At 42.3% G+C, this 15274-nt stretch overlaps 1 protein-coding gene across 4 annotated transcripts in view; it reads right to left on the bottom strand.

The window, feature by feature from the left end:
* BCAS1 (brain enriched myelin associated protein 1) overlaps positions 1-15274 on the bottom strand; it is a 69014-nt gene that overhangs the window by 51773 nt on the left and 1967 nt on the right. For all 4 annotated transcript variants that reach the window (XM_089513798.1, XM_089513799.1, XM_089513801.1 and 1 more), the window contains exon 3: positions 635-1197. In XM_089513798.1, the coding sequence (XP_089369924.1) occupies positions 635-1197 (563 nt within the window). The remainder of the gene's footprint in view (positions 1-634; positions 1198-15274) is intronic.

Raw genomic sequence — 15274 nt, 5'->3', positions numbered from 1 at the left:
ATCAGTTATGTAAACCCACTGGGTGACTTTGGGCAGGCTACATTCTCTCCACTTATGAAGAAATCATTGGCAAACCTCCTCTGAATAAAGTTTGCCAAGAAAAAGCTATGATAAGATTGCCATATGTAGAGGTCAGCACAAAAGCACATAACAATGACAGCAATACAACAGTAACTTTTTGACATTTTGGGATGATTCCTACAGAACAGGCAATGAAAACAGAAATAATCAAATGCTGAAGATATATATCTCAATACATAGACGAGGAAGCAGTTAAAAACCAAAGCTCTAATGAACATATATATTAAACCATTTTCATAGGTACTGTAGAATCTGTTATTCCTAAAGCATTTATTTTTTAACCTGTTCTTTAAAACTTGATATTTATTTTATTTTTAAAAAATGAGATATGCTTCATTATTTGAATCTGTAAGCTTACCTTGCTTCAGCATGAATTAGTCACTGACCATCAACAAACATTACAACTATAGCAACTATAACTGCTCCCATACAGCAAGTAGCTGTTCAGCCACACTCATGAAAGATTTGAGCTCTCATTTGTATGGTGTGCAATCAGCATCTTGCCCCATGCAAAATCTTTGCAGACTTAATTGGGAACCATTTATATACTTGCCGTTCCTTGCAGGACATTATCTGGTGCACTTTGTAATCCTGATGTCTCTTGTGCTGTGATGAGTACACCTGGATCCTCTGCTTTATCCTCCCTTTGACTTTCTTCTTGGACTTTGTTCTTGTCTTTCCCCCTTTCCACTTTGAAGATACGGTCAAAAAAGGTTAACTCTTTGGGCTTGGGCAAAGTATCATCCTCTCCCTTGGCTGGTGCTGTGAGTTCAATTTCACTGAGAGATTCCTCACTTAGGTTTTTATTTGAAACTTCCTCTGCCACAGCTGTGGCAGGAAGGCCTGTGTTCTCACTTGATGCTTTGTTTGCACTGAGGGCTTCTGTGCTGACATCAAATTGAGCTGATCCAAGGGATGAATTTGTCTCCTGCCCTTCAGTACGTGCTGGTACGGGCCGTGAAAATGAGAAGCTAAAACGAGATTTGGCAGCTGGTGGGGCAGCCTTGGCCTCCTTCCTGAGATTATTTCCATTGGCCTCAGAGACGGAGCTGATCTCCATTGTCTTCTGGGAAGAAACAGCCACATTATCCTGGACAACCATCACTTTTGCATCCACTACAAGTGCAAACAAGAAAACAGCAATTATCCCTCAGGACAGGAAAGATGCACTATTAATCATAGCTGCCTACACGTTTAATGGACTGATTGTAATGGACTGATTGTAAACTGCAGTGCTGAAACAAACTCAGTGTGTACGTGTCATTCTCTTTACAAAGTGTGAGCTTTGGCCTATCAGCTTACATGAGGAGTTGGAGTTGCCAAAAGCCACCATGTTGTCACTAAAACATATTCAGGAGTAGTTGTGTTGGCCATGCAGCAAAATACAACAAAATCCAATATCCACAAAACAGTAATACCTTTATTGGAACAACTAACAGCAAAAATACATCATATAAGATTTCAAAGCTTCACTGGCTTCTTCACCAGGCAATGATGTTAAAAATCATACAGGAGAAGGCATTGGTGTTAAGAAGATCAGCAGCTTGTAGAGGCCTCTGGCTGCTAGAGCCCTGGTCACTCTCCATTGGTCCTGAGGCTAGCAACTGCCATGGTCCCAAACGGGCTGCCTCAGATAACCATGGTGCACCATTGGCATGTGTCATCTTTATGCCACACTCCCAGATCAGCCTGAAGCCGGCGCTTTTGGCTTGTGTGTTTCAGGCCATTATCATCTTTCTTCTCCTCTATGATTTTCAGCATCTTAGCCTGCTGATGTTGTCATCTAACATCATCACCTCTGTTCTCTTCTATGATTTTAACATCTTTGCCTGACAAAGAAGTCACTGAAGCTTCAAAACCTTGGATGACTTTTTTGTGTTTTTCAGTTGTTTTGTACATTTCGTATTTTACTGTATGTTGTCGCTGATTGCCTTAAAATGGTCCAATTTTTTATGACATACCAATGCTGCACAGCATTAAATCATAGGATGTCAGAGGTAAAAAAAAAAAGATCTTGCTAAATCATTTGTAATACTTGAAAAATATTTGTGATGCATTACTTTTCATGCTCTGTAAGGTATAGATTGCTCTTTTTATTCTTTCAGTACTGTTAACAGATATTTAACTTCCTGATTCTGGTTCCTCATTTACTCATTTTAAGTTGAAATTTTCTTACAGTGTATAAGCTGGAGAAATTTAAACAAAACCCTACAAATTGTGCTTTGAGTTCATGGTAGCTAGTTCCTTAAAATATCAAACCAGAGATGGTTTGAAAATTGACAATTATTCTTTGTACTGCTGAAGGGAAATATAACAGATCTGTTTGTAAGAGGAAGATCATTTTGACCATAAATAACATAATATTTTTCCCAAGAAGAAAGATATTAAATATTTGGGAGATCCCAGGTAACAGTGGGAATGAAGTTAGTGGAAATGAAAAAAACAAGAACCCCATTCATTTATCTGACAATGAACAAGTATGCTTGTTAATTTTCCCCAAAGAACTAGCCTTTATCCATTTGTCCCTGTCTATTTCAATGCAAAGCATCCTTTAATTACCCCTCTATCCTTTGCTTCTTTCAAAAGTTCATGACCTCTTAAGGAATAGTTTTTAAATTAAGATTTTAATTGGTTTTAATTCTATGGTTATTTAATACATTTTAATCTTGATTTTGTATATTATTAAATATGGCCCTAAACAGACCAGCACTTTGTGTCGGCCTGGGCCTGAAAGTAGGGCTAGATAGGGCTGAGCGGTTACATGCACCCAGACCTACTTTTGCCACCTGTGCACCATTTTGACACACACCCATCCATAAAGGGCATGCCATGATGACACACGGGTGTCAGAGTGCCGAAACAGCATTGGCCAGAAGGGGCGTCATCATGGTGCATAAGCGCCATTATGGCGCTCCTTCCAGGAAGCTGCTTACAGCAGCTTCTTTTTGCTCCCAAGAGGGAGTGGATCATTGCCGCAGCATGCAGATGCCATGGCAACAATCTGCGGCTGAAAGGGGTGGTGTCTCACCACCCCTTCCTGCCCGTCTGTCAAGCCCCTCTATGTATTATTGTATTCTGTCATTTTGTAAGCTGCCTCAAGCCTGGGAGAGAGGCGAGATACAAATAAAATCATGGATGGATTCAACTATTCTGATGTTGCATCTAATGGTGACCACACCATGCTACAAAAATAATTTTTTAAACATTCATAGCAAACCATGCTAGAAAATAGTCCACAACTATTCCCATGTTGCATCAAACAGCCTTATCACATGAGAAAAGAAAGCCAAAATGGGATGGGGAAATAGCGGCTTTCTCTGTGCCTCTCTGCATGATAGTATATCACTTCCATTCTCTTTCCAAGGGATACATACATAAAAGCATGTTTTTTGTTGCACTGGAAAAATCCTTTTGACAAAAGGCACACTTTTATGACTGTATCCCTCAGGAAGGAGAATAGAAGTGCTACAACATCATGCAGAGAGGCATGGAGAAAGCTAGCACTCTCACTCCGTTTTGTCTTTTCTTCTCATGCTATAAGGTTTTTAATGTTAGCATGCCATGCTAGAAAAGAAGACAAAATCCTTTGTAAAGGCCTTTGCTAGTGTGGTCTACTAGCTTGAGTGTTGGACTAAGATTCTGGGGAACAGAGTTCAAATCCCTGCTCAGCCATGGAAACCCACAGGATGCCCTTGGGCAAGTCACATTCTTTCAACCTCAGAGGAATGCAATGGTAAACTCACTCTGAGTGAACCTTGCTTTAAAAAAAACATTTTAGAGTCATCATAAGGTATAGCCAACTTGAGGGCACACAAAAATGATAAACAGGTTGCTCTTATCTGTGTGGGATACATTCCTGGATTTACTGTTTGTAAGTGAAAATGCAGATAACCACCACAGAATACCACAGAATTGCACTAGAGGATCTAGAAAATGCCTAAGGAGGATGCCTCTTTAGGCATCTGGAGGTGCTCCAGCATGACTTTGTGGTCAATACCTGTCAGGTGTTGACCTTAGAGTCACACTGGAAGACCTCCAGATACCTAGAGAGACCTTTTCCCATCATGTTGTAAACATGGGGTGGCAAACCGAGTGACATGGTGGTGGAATAGTGATTATGGAAGTGCATGGTGTGAATATGCTAGTAGTGGAAGATTAGTCAGTAGTAAAAGAATGCTGGAAAGCAGTAGCAGGGACAATAAAATTGTGGGAGAAAGCTTATTGGGGGTGGGTTGGGGAAATCATGTAGGAGGTGCAGAGGACATCTTGCCCTGGGAATCCTCAAACTTCACATCATTTCAGGTGCAGGATACATTCCATGATATATGTTTAGTCACTTGGCTAGCTGACCATTTGTGTGGTGATGCTGGAAAGGGAAGAGAATTTTAATTTGCTGTTGCTGTGTGCCTTCAAGTCATTATGGTGACTCTAAGGCAGCATTAGCCATGGGGTCTTCTTGGCAAGATTTGTTCAAAAGGGAGGCTGAGAGAGTGTGACTTGCTCAAGGTCACCCAATGGGCTTCCATGGCAGAGTGAGGATTCGAGACCTGGTCTTCAGAGTCACAGTCCAATGCTTCAACCACTACACCACATTGGCTGTATACAATTTTATTACTATTTCTAATTTTTCCCTGTTATTGTTTGTGTGACAGGTAGCAATTACAACAGAGTGTATGTTGGATGTACGTGCTGTGTTTGATACATTACAGCAGCTTTCACATACATGGATCCTATGGACACAGATTGCATAATTGCCTTCTTCTCATGGTAAACAAGCACTCATGTGAAACAGCCATGACTGGTGACTAGTGGCTAACAAAATTATGTAGCACATGTAAATACAGATAAAATTCTGAAGCTACATTTAGAGTAACTACATTTAGGCAAACACACAGTGAAGACATTTACTCAACACGCAGAATTTATTCCTGGTTTTTTTTCTTGCAACTGAGTTATTTTTTTTTTAAAAAAAAAGTAATATCAAAAGGTGTAACATTAATAGTGGCGAATACTGCCAAACAGGTAGCCCCCTCTCAAAAGACATGGAATCAAAGTATTTGAGTTTAGACCAAGAATAACCACAGCAGATTTGGGATCCAATTTTATGCCTTTGAAAGTCTCATGGCCTGTCAAAAGTGCCAAACAACAACAAAGACAACACCAGAAGTGACTGGAATTTTATTTCTAGTTTTGAAAGATTAGTAATCATTTTTTCTGAAGCCTTTCAGGGGCACAAGGGTTTTGTCTCCACATATAAGAAGTACAGGAATTGCCCCTCAATATAAGAATTTTACTCCCCAATTAAATTTTACTCCAATTCCCACATTTTTAACATTACAGCAATTTAACACATCAACTGAGCATTTAGAAATCATTTAGACAACCAAAGGAAAAGGTGGGCAAAGTTACCAAGAGAATGCTAACACAACAAATATATGCATTCTTGGTGAAAACTGTTTTCAACGTCTTCTTCTCTGAAGCTAGAACAGAGTTCAAAACCCTGCTCAGCCATGGAAACCTAATGGGTGTTCATGGACAAGTTGCCTTCTCACAGCTGCAGAGGAAGGCAATGGTTGATCTCCTTTGAACAAATCTTGCCAAGAAAATCCTGTGACGGGGTCTCTGTAAGTTGGAAACCATTTGAAGGTACACCACAATAACAATGAAGGAGAATGTCATGTAGGAGGACAAGAATTCTTATTTAAGGGGTGAAATACCTTCATTTTGCTGCTCAGAAACTGCACCCCTGCATTAAGGAATTTGAGCCTTGCTTTTTTGGCCAGGAAGGGTGCAGTCTGGTGAGCTTAAGGGCTGCAGAAATAATTTTGTAGGAAGCCTATGACTTCAGGGCTACATTTTGCCCACTTCTGATCTAGACATGGTTCTGAGTCTGTTTGTCTGACCTAGCATCAATTACACTTGGACGGATCTTTTAGCTGCAGAATCAGGACACACAACAAAGCAGATAGCCATTGCTGCCCACAATTAATAAAAGCCTAGAAAGATAGTGATTGTGTGGACATTAGGACTCCACCAGGCCCTGCAAATGTCTTGAGTAGGCTGACTATCTGGCTTACTTTTGTTATTTTAGCAGACTGACAAGTTTGCTACACCCTTTGTCTAAATATGCTACTGAATATATAACATCAGACAGGGTGCTGGGAAAACAGGAATAGGATCAACCAGATAAAGGAAAAGAACAAACAAAAAGACAGAATTAGAAATTGCACACTTCTTGTGCTATGGGACAAATCCTTTGTCTATACAAAGACCTACTGAATCACTGGGATACACAGTTTATTTTGTCTGTGATACCCACATTCACTCATTCAATGGTAAACAGGTGGAATTTGAAATGAGTCACTCATTCTGACAGTCTTTTCCCCAGAATCAGACACACTTCACTCTTACTAAACAAATAAATTATAGCAATTTTCTTTTTTTATTATTATTTTTGGCCAGGAGATAGTTTAAAAGTCTTATGTGTCTCACATTGTTTGTGTGTGTGTGTGTGCACGTGCACATGCACATGTGTGTGTATGTTCCTTCAAGTCATCTATCAATTTATGGCCACCCCCTTTTAGAGTTTTCTTGGGTAAGGAATACTCAGAGGTGATTTTCCTAATTCTTTCCTCTGAAACAGACCCTGTAGCACCTGATATTCATTGGTATTCATCCAAGTACTAACCAAGCCTGATCCTGCTTAGCTTCAAGATCAGACATGCCCTCCAATATTTCATGAATGAAAACTGGGGTGTATGTGGCCAGCCCTCCCTTCAGCCACCATCTGGGAGAGAGAGGCAGGCGAGCTCCAACTGCCTTCCTCGAAGAGGACCAGCCCTCCCTTCAGCCACCATCTGGGAGAGAGAGGCAGGTGAGCTCCAACTGCCTTCCTTGAAGAGGACCAGCCCTCCCTTCAGCCACCATCTGGGAGAGAGAGGCAGGTGAGCTCCAACTGCCTTCCTTGAAGAGGACCAGCCCTCCCTTCAGCCACCATCTGGGAGAGAGAGGCAGGCGAGCTCCAACTGCCTTCCTCGAAGAGGACCAGCCCTCCCTTCAGCCACCATCTGGGAGAGAGAGGCAGGCGAGCTCCAACTGCTTTCCTCGAAGAGGACCAGCCCTCCCTTCAGCCACCATCTGGGAGAGAGAGGCAGGTGAGCTCCAACTGCCTTCCTTGAAGAGGACCAGCCCTCCCTTCAGCCACCATCTGGGAGAGAGAGGCAGGTGAGCTCCAACTGCCTTCCTTGAAGAGGACCAGCCCTCCCTTCAGCCACCATCTGGGAGAGAGAGGCAGGCGAGCTCCAACTGCCTTCCTCGAAGAGGACCAGCCCTCCCTTCAGCCACCATCTGGGAGAGAGAGGCAGGCGAGCTCCAACTGCTTTCCTCGAAGAGGACCAGCCCTCCCTTCAGCCACCATCTGGGAGAGAGAGGCAGGCGAGCTCCAACTGCTTTCCTCGAAGAGGACCAGCCCTCCCTTCAGCCACCATCTGGGAGAGAGAGGCAGGTGAGCTCCAACTGCTTTCCTCGAAGAGGACCAGCCCTCCCTTCAGCCACCATCTGGGAGAGAGAGGCAGGCGAGCTCCAACTGCCTTCCTTGAAGAGGACCAGCCCTCCCTTCAGCCACCATCTGGGAGAGAGAGGCAGGCGAGCTCCAACTGCCTTCCTCGAAGAGGACCAGCCCTCCCTTCAGCCACCATCTGGGAGAGAGAGGCAGGCGAGCTCCAACTGCCTTCCTCGAAGAGGACCAGCCCTCCCTTCAGCCACCATCTGGGAGAGAGAGGCAGGTGAGCTCCAACTGCCTTCCTCGAAGAGGACCAGCCCTCCCTTCAGCCACCATCTGGGAGAGAGAGGCAGGCGAGCTCCAACTGCCTTCCTCGAAGAGGACCAGCCCTCCCTTCAGCCACCATCTGGGAGAGAGAGGCAGGTGAGCTCCACCAGGCCTGCCTGGAAGAAGCAGAGCCCTCCCTCCGGTCCATCTGCCTTGGTCCAGGCCTCAGAGGGAGAGAAGAATGCTGGACCTGATCCCCTCCCCCCTCACCATTCCCTTCTCCTTTTGTGTCGTGTCTTTTAGATTGTAAGCCTGCGGGCAGGGAACTGTCTGGTTAAAAAATAATAATAAATGTAAGCCGCCCTGAGAGCCATTAGGGCTGAAGGGCGGGATATAAATACCTAAATAAATATATATATATATATATAAAAGTGACTTTAGAGTGAGGTCACAATGGCACGAGTTATTAAGGGGGAAGAAAAGACAAGATAAGTGAGGCTAGAGCTGTTGGCTTTTGTCTGAGCTTACTGGAAAGAGCAAGTTCCATCTCTTCATCTCTCCTCCCTCTGCTAAGTCCTCACAACTGCAATCATCATGCAAGTAAACAGCAATGAGAAGTTTAGAGGAACTGTCTATATAATGGGGATCCTTTGCCCATTATGTGGGCATGGCTTTCCACTATCTGACCATCATTTAATCTCCTTTGCTCTTACTTATACTCCACCTCCTCGCCATACTGTTCAACGCTATTTTCGTGATCTTCAATATGTTAACTCTAACCATCTTGGTCAGACCCTGGATTCATCTCTCTCTTCCCTAAATCTTGGTGATTCTGCTAACTCAGCAGAACTCTTTCCTCACTCTTTCCTCGACTCTTGACCACTTTGCCCCTGTCTCTGTACGCACTTCTTCCTCTAGGACTAGGCCTCAGCCCTGGCTTACCCCCCTCATTAAGTTTCTCCGGTCCTGCTCTAGAGTGGCCAAACGTCTTTGGAGAAAGTCCAAACAGTGGGCTGACTTTATTCATTACAAATTTGTTCTTTCCTCCTTCTCACGCGCCCTGTCTATAGCAAAACAAACTTATTACAAATCATTGATCTCCGCCAATGAGAGGCACCCGCAATGTCTGTTCTCCACCTTCAACACTTTGCTTAAACCTCCCTCTCCTCCTGTCTCTTCATCATTCTCTCCTAACGACTTCGCTAATTACTTCATCTCAAAGATTACCACCATTCACTCTGATATAGTCCCTCCCGAATTTTCTTCTACTCATAATCTTCTATCGCCCTCGCCTAAAAAAATTTCTGTGTTTCCTCCTGCTTCTCTGGATGAACTCTCTACACTTCTGAACTCTTCCAAACCTGCAACTTGTTCTCTTGATCCAATTCCTACTCGTCTTCTAATTTCCATAACTCCCTCTCTTCTGCCTTCACTTCTCCATATCTTCAATCTCTCTCTCTCTACAGTCTCCTTCCCTTCGGACTTTAAACATGCTCTCATTTCCCCAATTCTGAAAAAACCTTCCCTTGACCCCTCCTCTTTGTCTAGTTATCGTCCGATTTCTTTTCTTCCCTTTCTTTCTAAGGTCTTGGAACGGGTTCTTTATTCTCGCTGTCTTGATTTTCTTGAAGCCAACTCCATTCTCGATCCCTTTCAGTCTGGTTTCTGCCCACGGCATTCTACAGAGACAGCTCTCACTAAGATCTCGAATGACCTTTTACGGGCCAAGGCTAATGGTCTTTACTCTGTTCCCATCCTTCTTGATTTTTCTGCAGCCTTTGACACCATTGATCACAGCCTTCTAGTTGATATACTCTCTGACCTTGGGTTCTCAGACTCTGTTCTCGACTGGTTTAGATCTTATTTGTAAGACAGATGTTTTGCAGTCGTCACAGGTAGTCAGACTTCATCCTCTGTTCCCTTATATGTTGGAGTTCCCCAGGGCTCTGTTCTGGGTCCCCTTCTGTTTTCTCTCTACACACTGTCCTTAGGTAAACTCATTAGCTCTTTTGGTTTTTCCTACCATCTGTATGCCAATGACACCCAGTTGTATCTTTCCACCCCTGACCTTTCTCCAAGGCTTGAACAGCAAGTTTCGTCTTGTCTCACAGCTGTCTCGCAGTGGATGCACCATCGGCGTTTGAAGCTCAACATGTCCAAGACGGAGCTTCTTGTCTTTCCTCCTAAGTCCACCCTTCAACACTCCTTTTCTGTCTCTGTGGGCAACATTTCTATTCAACCAGTCCAGCAAGACCGCAGTCTTGGTTTTATCTTTGATTCTTCTCTGTCGTGTATCCCTCAGATCCAGACTACAGCCAAGGCTTGTAGATTCTTTTTGTACAATATTGCCAAAATCCGACCATATCTTTCCACCTCTACTGCCAAGATTCTGGTCCAGGCCCTAGTGGTCTCACAACTTGATTACTGTAACGTCCTCCTGGCTGGGCTTCCTCTTTCTCACCTCCGTCCTTTAATTTCTGTCCAGCATTCAGCTGCACGCATTATCACATCTGCCCACCGCTCTGACCACATCTCTCCTTTGTTGGCATCCCTTTACTGGCTCCCCCTCCCTTTCTGTATTCAGTACAAGCTCCTGCTGGCGACGTTTAAAGCCCTCCATGGGCTGTCCCCCCTTATTTATCAGACCTTCTTTCTCCTCACCTTCCCAAAAGGGCCCTCTGTTCTGGCAGTCAAGGTCTGCTGTCCCAGCCCAGGATTTCCTCTGCCCCATCTTGGATTCGCCCCTTTTCACTTGCTGTCCCTCACTCCTGGAACCTTCTTCCCTCGCGAGTAAGGGCCATCACTTCTTTAACCAGCTTCAAAACAGAGCTGAAGACCATCCTGTTCAGAGAAGCGTTCCCAGACATTGCATGATTGTCACTTGCTATCTGATGTTCTTTTTGTTGCCCGTTTTATTGAACCATTTCCTGTATTGCTATGTGTTTTATTTGTATTATCCTATCATTTCTTAGATTGTACACCATAGGCAGGTTTACTCTTTTATATTTGTTGTTTTTATGTACAGCGCTATATAAATAATAATAATAATAATAATAATAATAATAATAATAATATGTCAGAAATTGTAGTCTGTCAGAAACTGGTACACCTAAAAGTTTAGACAAGTAATACAAAGCAAAAGATTATCACACTAGGGCTTACCGTCTCTTAATTGTCCCTGGATCATTGAGGAAGCACGTGTCTATGATATGAAAGCCTGGTGTACTTCCTCAGTGTCAGGGAATCGTTTGGGAAGAGTGAATTTCCTCTTAACACAAGGTACACTTCTGAAAGTCACCTATTTATGGCAGTCATGTTGTAAGGTGGAACTGTTACAACAACTATGTAGTAAGATGGAGCTGTTGTAAGATATGTAAGGTGGAACCAAAAGTAGATCAGTAGGCACCTGTCTGAAAGTGCCTAATTTCAGACAGGTGCCTACTGATCTATTTTTGGTTTCCTGGATTCCATCAAATACTAGGACCTCCACCAAAATATGTGCAGTGCGGATGTCTCCTGTTCCAAGTTCCAGCCATCCACACTCATTCCATTCACTGTCCTTTGTTCTCTGTTTCCTTCAAGAAGTAATTCACCATTCTACACACTGAGCATGCTTAGTCCTCATTAGTTTTTCAGAGCGTGTGTGCATGTGTGTTTGTTCCTTGTTAGGCTTGGCTTTGCACTCTTGGGATTCCCCAAATCCTGCCTCTTTCTTTGTATGGGTAGTATTCTTTGGGCTACAAACAGAGAATGGATTTACTCTTTACACTTTGTGTAAGATCAGAGATAGGAAAGTTACTGATGAAAAAAATCCAGCCAGACCCTGAAGAAATGGTAATGCTGTCTGAGAGATTCTGAGAGTTCTAGTCCACCAAACCCCCCCCCCCCCCCATAATTTCTATAAGCTCTTTGTGTATGGCATGTAATACATTATAATGTTTACTAGGAAGGGGAACATCAGCCAACCATTCCATGTCGGACACAAAACAAATAAATAATCCATATAAGGAAACTGTTATTTTGACAATGGAATTCAGATGAGATTTCAGACATCAGATCAATGTGTCTTGCCTTGCAGTATGATTGGATCAGCTGTGAAGAGCTGCAAAACCATTTTTCAGCATTGTGGTGGTTGCCTCAGAACTACCCCAGGCTCTAAGATTTCAGAACCAAAACCTGGTATCTAGAGATGGCTCCTTGTGACATTACAGGAGGAAAGTCCTGGTGAGTGATTAAACATGATGACCTCATCCCCTTTCCCTCCACCATTCCCTTCTCCTTTTGTGTTGTGTGTTTTGGATTGTAAGCCTGAGGGCAGGGAACTGTCTGATTAAAAATAATAATTGTAAGCTGCCCTGAGAGCCATTAGGGCTGAAGGGTGGGGTATAAATACCTAAATAAATAAATGATGCATTAAGCATGAACCATAGTAGTCTTGGAGACCTCTCATTCACATTGTTGCCATAAGGTAAAGCTGATTTGATTGTAATTAACAACAACAGTGGCACAAAGTATGCCATTCAAATAAAAAGTCTCATTAATGAGGAAAATCTACCTACACACACTTTTCAAGCCAGGGCTTTCACCTTGAGCCTCCTCCTCCTTGTCCTGAGGGCTAAAGAAGAGGATTCAGGCCTTGAAATTCAGGGCCCAGCACTGAGATCTGAGAACCCCATTAAGCATTGTTTCAAAAAACATTTCTGATTTAGCACAGACAGAAGGGAGGATGTTTTTGTCCCTTCAGTGGAGATCCATTAAAATAAATCCATTAATTTCTTTAGAGAAACTATTTTTGAACAGCTGGACATGTGCTGTGGCATCAGATTGCACCCTGGAACTGATTAAATTGCTCTAGACCAGCCCGTTTGTAGGAATCTGCCAACTGTTTGACAGAGACTCATTTTTAATGTCTTTTTTTGTTTTCTGCAGTCCCTCAGCAGATGTGGGAAGGAGGTTTATTGAACACCTAGCAGATGATGGGAATGGTTCAGCATACTGAACCACATGTTTGGCAGGCCTGAAAAAAGCTAACTGTGAATGACAGAGTATAACAGAGAATACACAAGATGAAGACATACAACCACAGACAAATATCTTTCTTTTTTGGTAGAGAACCCAGTGCAGAGAGAAGGAGCAACAAGTCAAATTCTAAATGAGTCAGAACCACACCAAATATCATCAATCATTCTGAGCTAACACCCACAACTTACACATGATATTGACATATTAGCTTTTCGTACAGGACCTCCACCTAGGTACTGTACACAGAACATAGTCAAGTGTGTTCAGGCAACAACAACAAAAAAAATGAGCCAGGCTCTGCAGAGCAGGATTTGTGTTCAACACTGTGTTAGATCCAGCAATGGATAGGACTTCTTCTTCTTTTTTTTTCTTTTAAAAAACAAAGTCATGTGCACATCTCTTTGTAGGAAAAGAGTGGATTAAACATTTAAGTAAATTTTGTCTGATCTGTATTTTCTTTCGTGGGATAATGAAGGTCAGCAGTTTATGACAGGCTCAAGGATAGAACCTGATGATTTTAAGCAAGCCCTAGACAAAGTTGCCTTTTTTCTCTTTAGCAGGAGTGGGGCTCCAGATGCTGATAAACTACTTATTCCATTGCCTCCTACCATTGCTACTGCTGATGGGAATTTGAGGTTCAGTTTAGGGGTAACTGTAAATTGGAAATAACTTGAAAACACACAATGCCCCCCTTCTTCCCCCTTCCTTCCTGCCTTTTTTGATTTTAGGTTTCTGGTGAAGACTTCAGATTGCCTCCATTTGAGGAACTGAGCTCTCAGAAACCTGAGTGGAAACCTATTGATCTGATTAAGAGCCATTTATATTAATATTTACCACATAGGACACAGGCATGGCTTTTCAAATGAATTTTCTTACCCTGATCAAGAAATGGAAAGCATATTCACTGCTAGTTGTTTTCTGACCTTAAAACAGGTTTTCTTATACAGTTGGGACAATTTTGTGCTGTTTTTACTCAGTATTTTCACATTCCAAAGAGGTTGAGGAAATTATTTTACCCATGAATTCTTTGAGTGACAATCATGGAGTTTTTGTGAAAAAAAGTTCCACATTCCTTCGGGCAAAAATAACTTTTAGGTAGCCACATGGTTTTTTTGTGTGCAAGATTGTTGTTTTTTCCAACAGAAAATAGCAATGATGTGCGCATGCGCACACATACACACAATCTTGCACAACCTCCCCTAGCAATCTTGCACAAAAAGTAGCCATATTTTTGGTGCAAGATTGCTGTATTTTCTGCAACATTTTTGCTGGAAGACTGCTATCTTCTGCTCAAATAACTGAAATTTTGTACAAAAAATATACATAACTGTCTGGAAATGATCAGAAGTTTTTTCAGAAAAACACACAAGCCTCATGCAAAGCCTTCATGTTTATTTCTATGCAAAGTAACTTCCCAAAACACTTGGGATGTATGAATGCCAGGTTAGACTTGAACAGAAATATTAGATTTCTCTACAGCAAGGAGAAAATTGTGGAAAAATTGGTCTTCACTTGTGAGGATACAAAAGTTGAATATTTACATCCCTGCCTTGAACTAAAATAAATACACACCTTTGTAGACTAACCAAAGTCATGCAGAAGCAATGCTCTGCATCAGCAAGCAGGTGTTACCTAAAGAGGTGTGGTGAATCATGCTGGTTTGGTATTACATGGTTTTATCTCATGCTTATTTATTCTAGCTGTCTGGTTCATTCTTGGCTTGCAGCTTTTATCTATTCCCACATATGTGATGCCTCCCTAATTTGCATTATTTACAGGTATCTGTTTCTATGATTTGTATGAACTGTAAAATAAGAAAGATAAATGGCCCAGATTTTCATAGGTGTAGGAAAAGGCAAGTTTAAAAACTGTCCAGAATAGAAAAGTATATGTTTTAGGGCTAGAACATGAGCTAACTAATCTAAGATATACTCCTTGTGTCTCTATGTATCTGACAAACATGATTAATATGTACATAGCAACCATTTAGGGCTGCTCTACATTCTCTTTCCATTATGCTTAGTGGAAGGTTTTGATATCTATGGCAAAAGGAGTGGCCAATTCACTCAAATATATTTTCAAAGACATACTGGTAGACCCAAAACGCACTGTAGAAACAATCCAGTTTAGATCGCTTTAACTGCCCTGGGTCAGTGCTACAATAAATTATAGTTTATTGTGGAACCTGACAGAGAAGGTTACAGCTACAGCTCACAAAGCTACAGCTCCCAGAATTTCCTAGCATTGAGCCAGGTCAATTGAAGCGTTCTCAAACTGGATTATTTCCGCAGTGTATTTTGAACCATAGTCATGCTAGTCTGGATCAGCATGCAAAGATATCTTTGCGACTAAGAGAAAGAAGTTGGTAGCACAAGCTTTCACAAACTTAAGTCTGCTTCATCA

This window comes from Sceloporus occidentalis, unplaced genomic scaffold (genome assembly GCF_023333645.1).
Source record: "Sceloporus occidentalis isolate IW3139 unplaced genomic scaffold, rSceOcc1.0.p SCAF_3, whole genome shotgun sequence".
NCBI classification, from domain to species: Eukaryota; Metazoa; Chordata; class Lepidosauria; order Squamata; family Phrynosomatidae; genus Sceloporus; species Sceloporus occidentalis.
The sequence above is the reverse complement of the archived record's forward strand: the minus strand, read 5'-3'. Positions and strand labels throughout refer to the sequence as shown.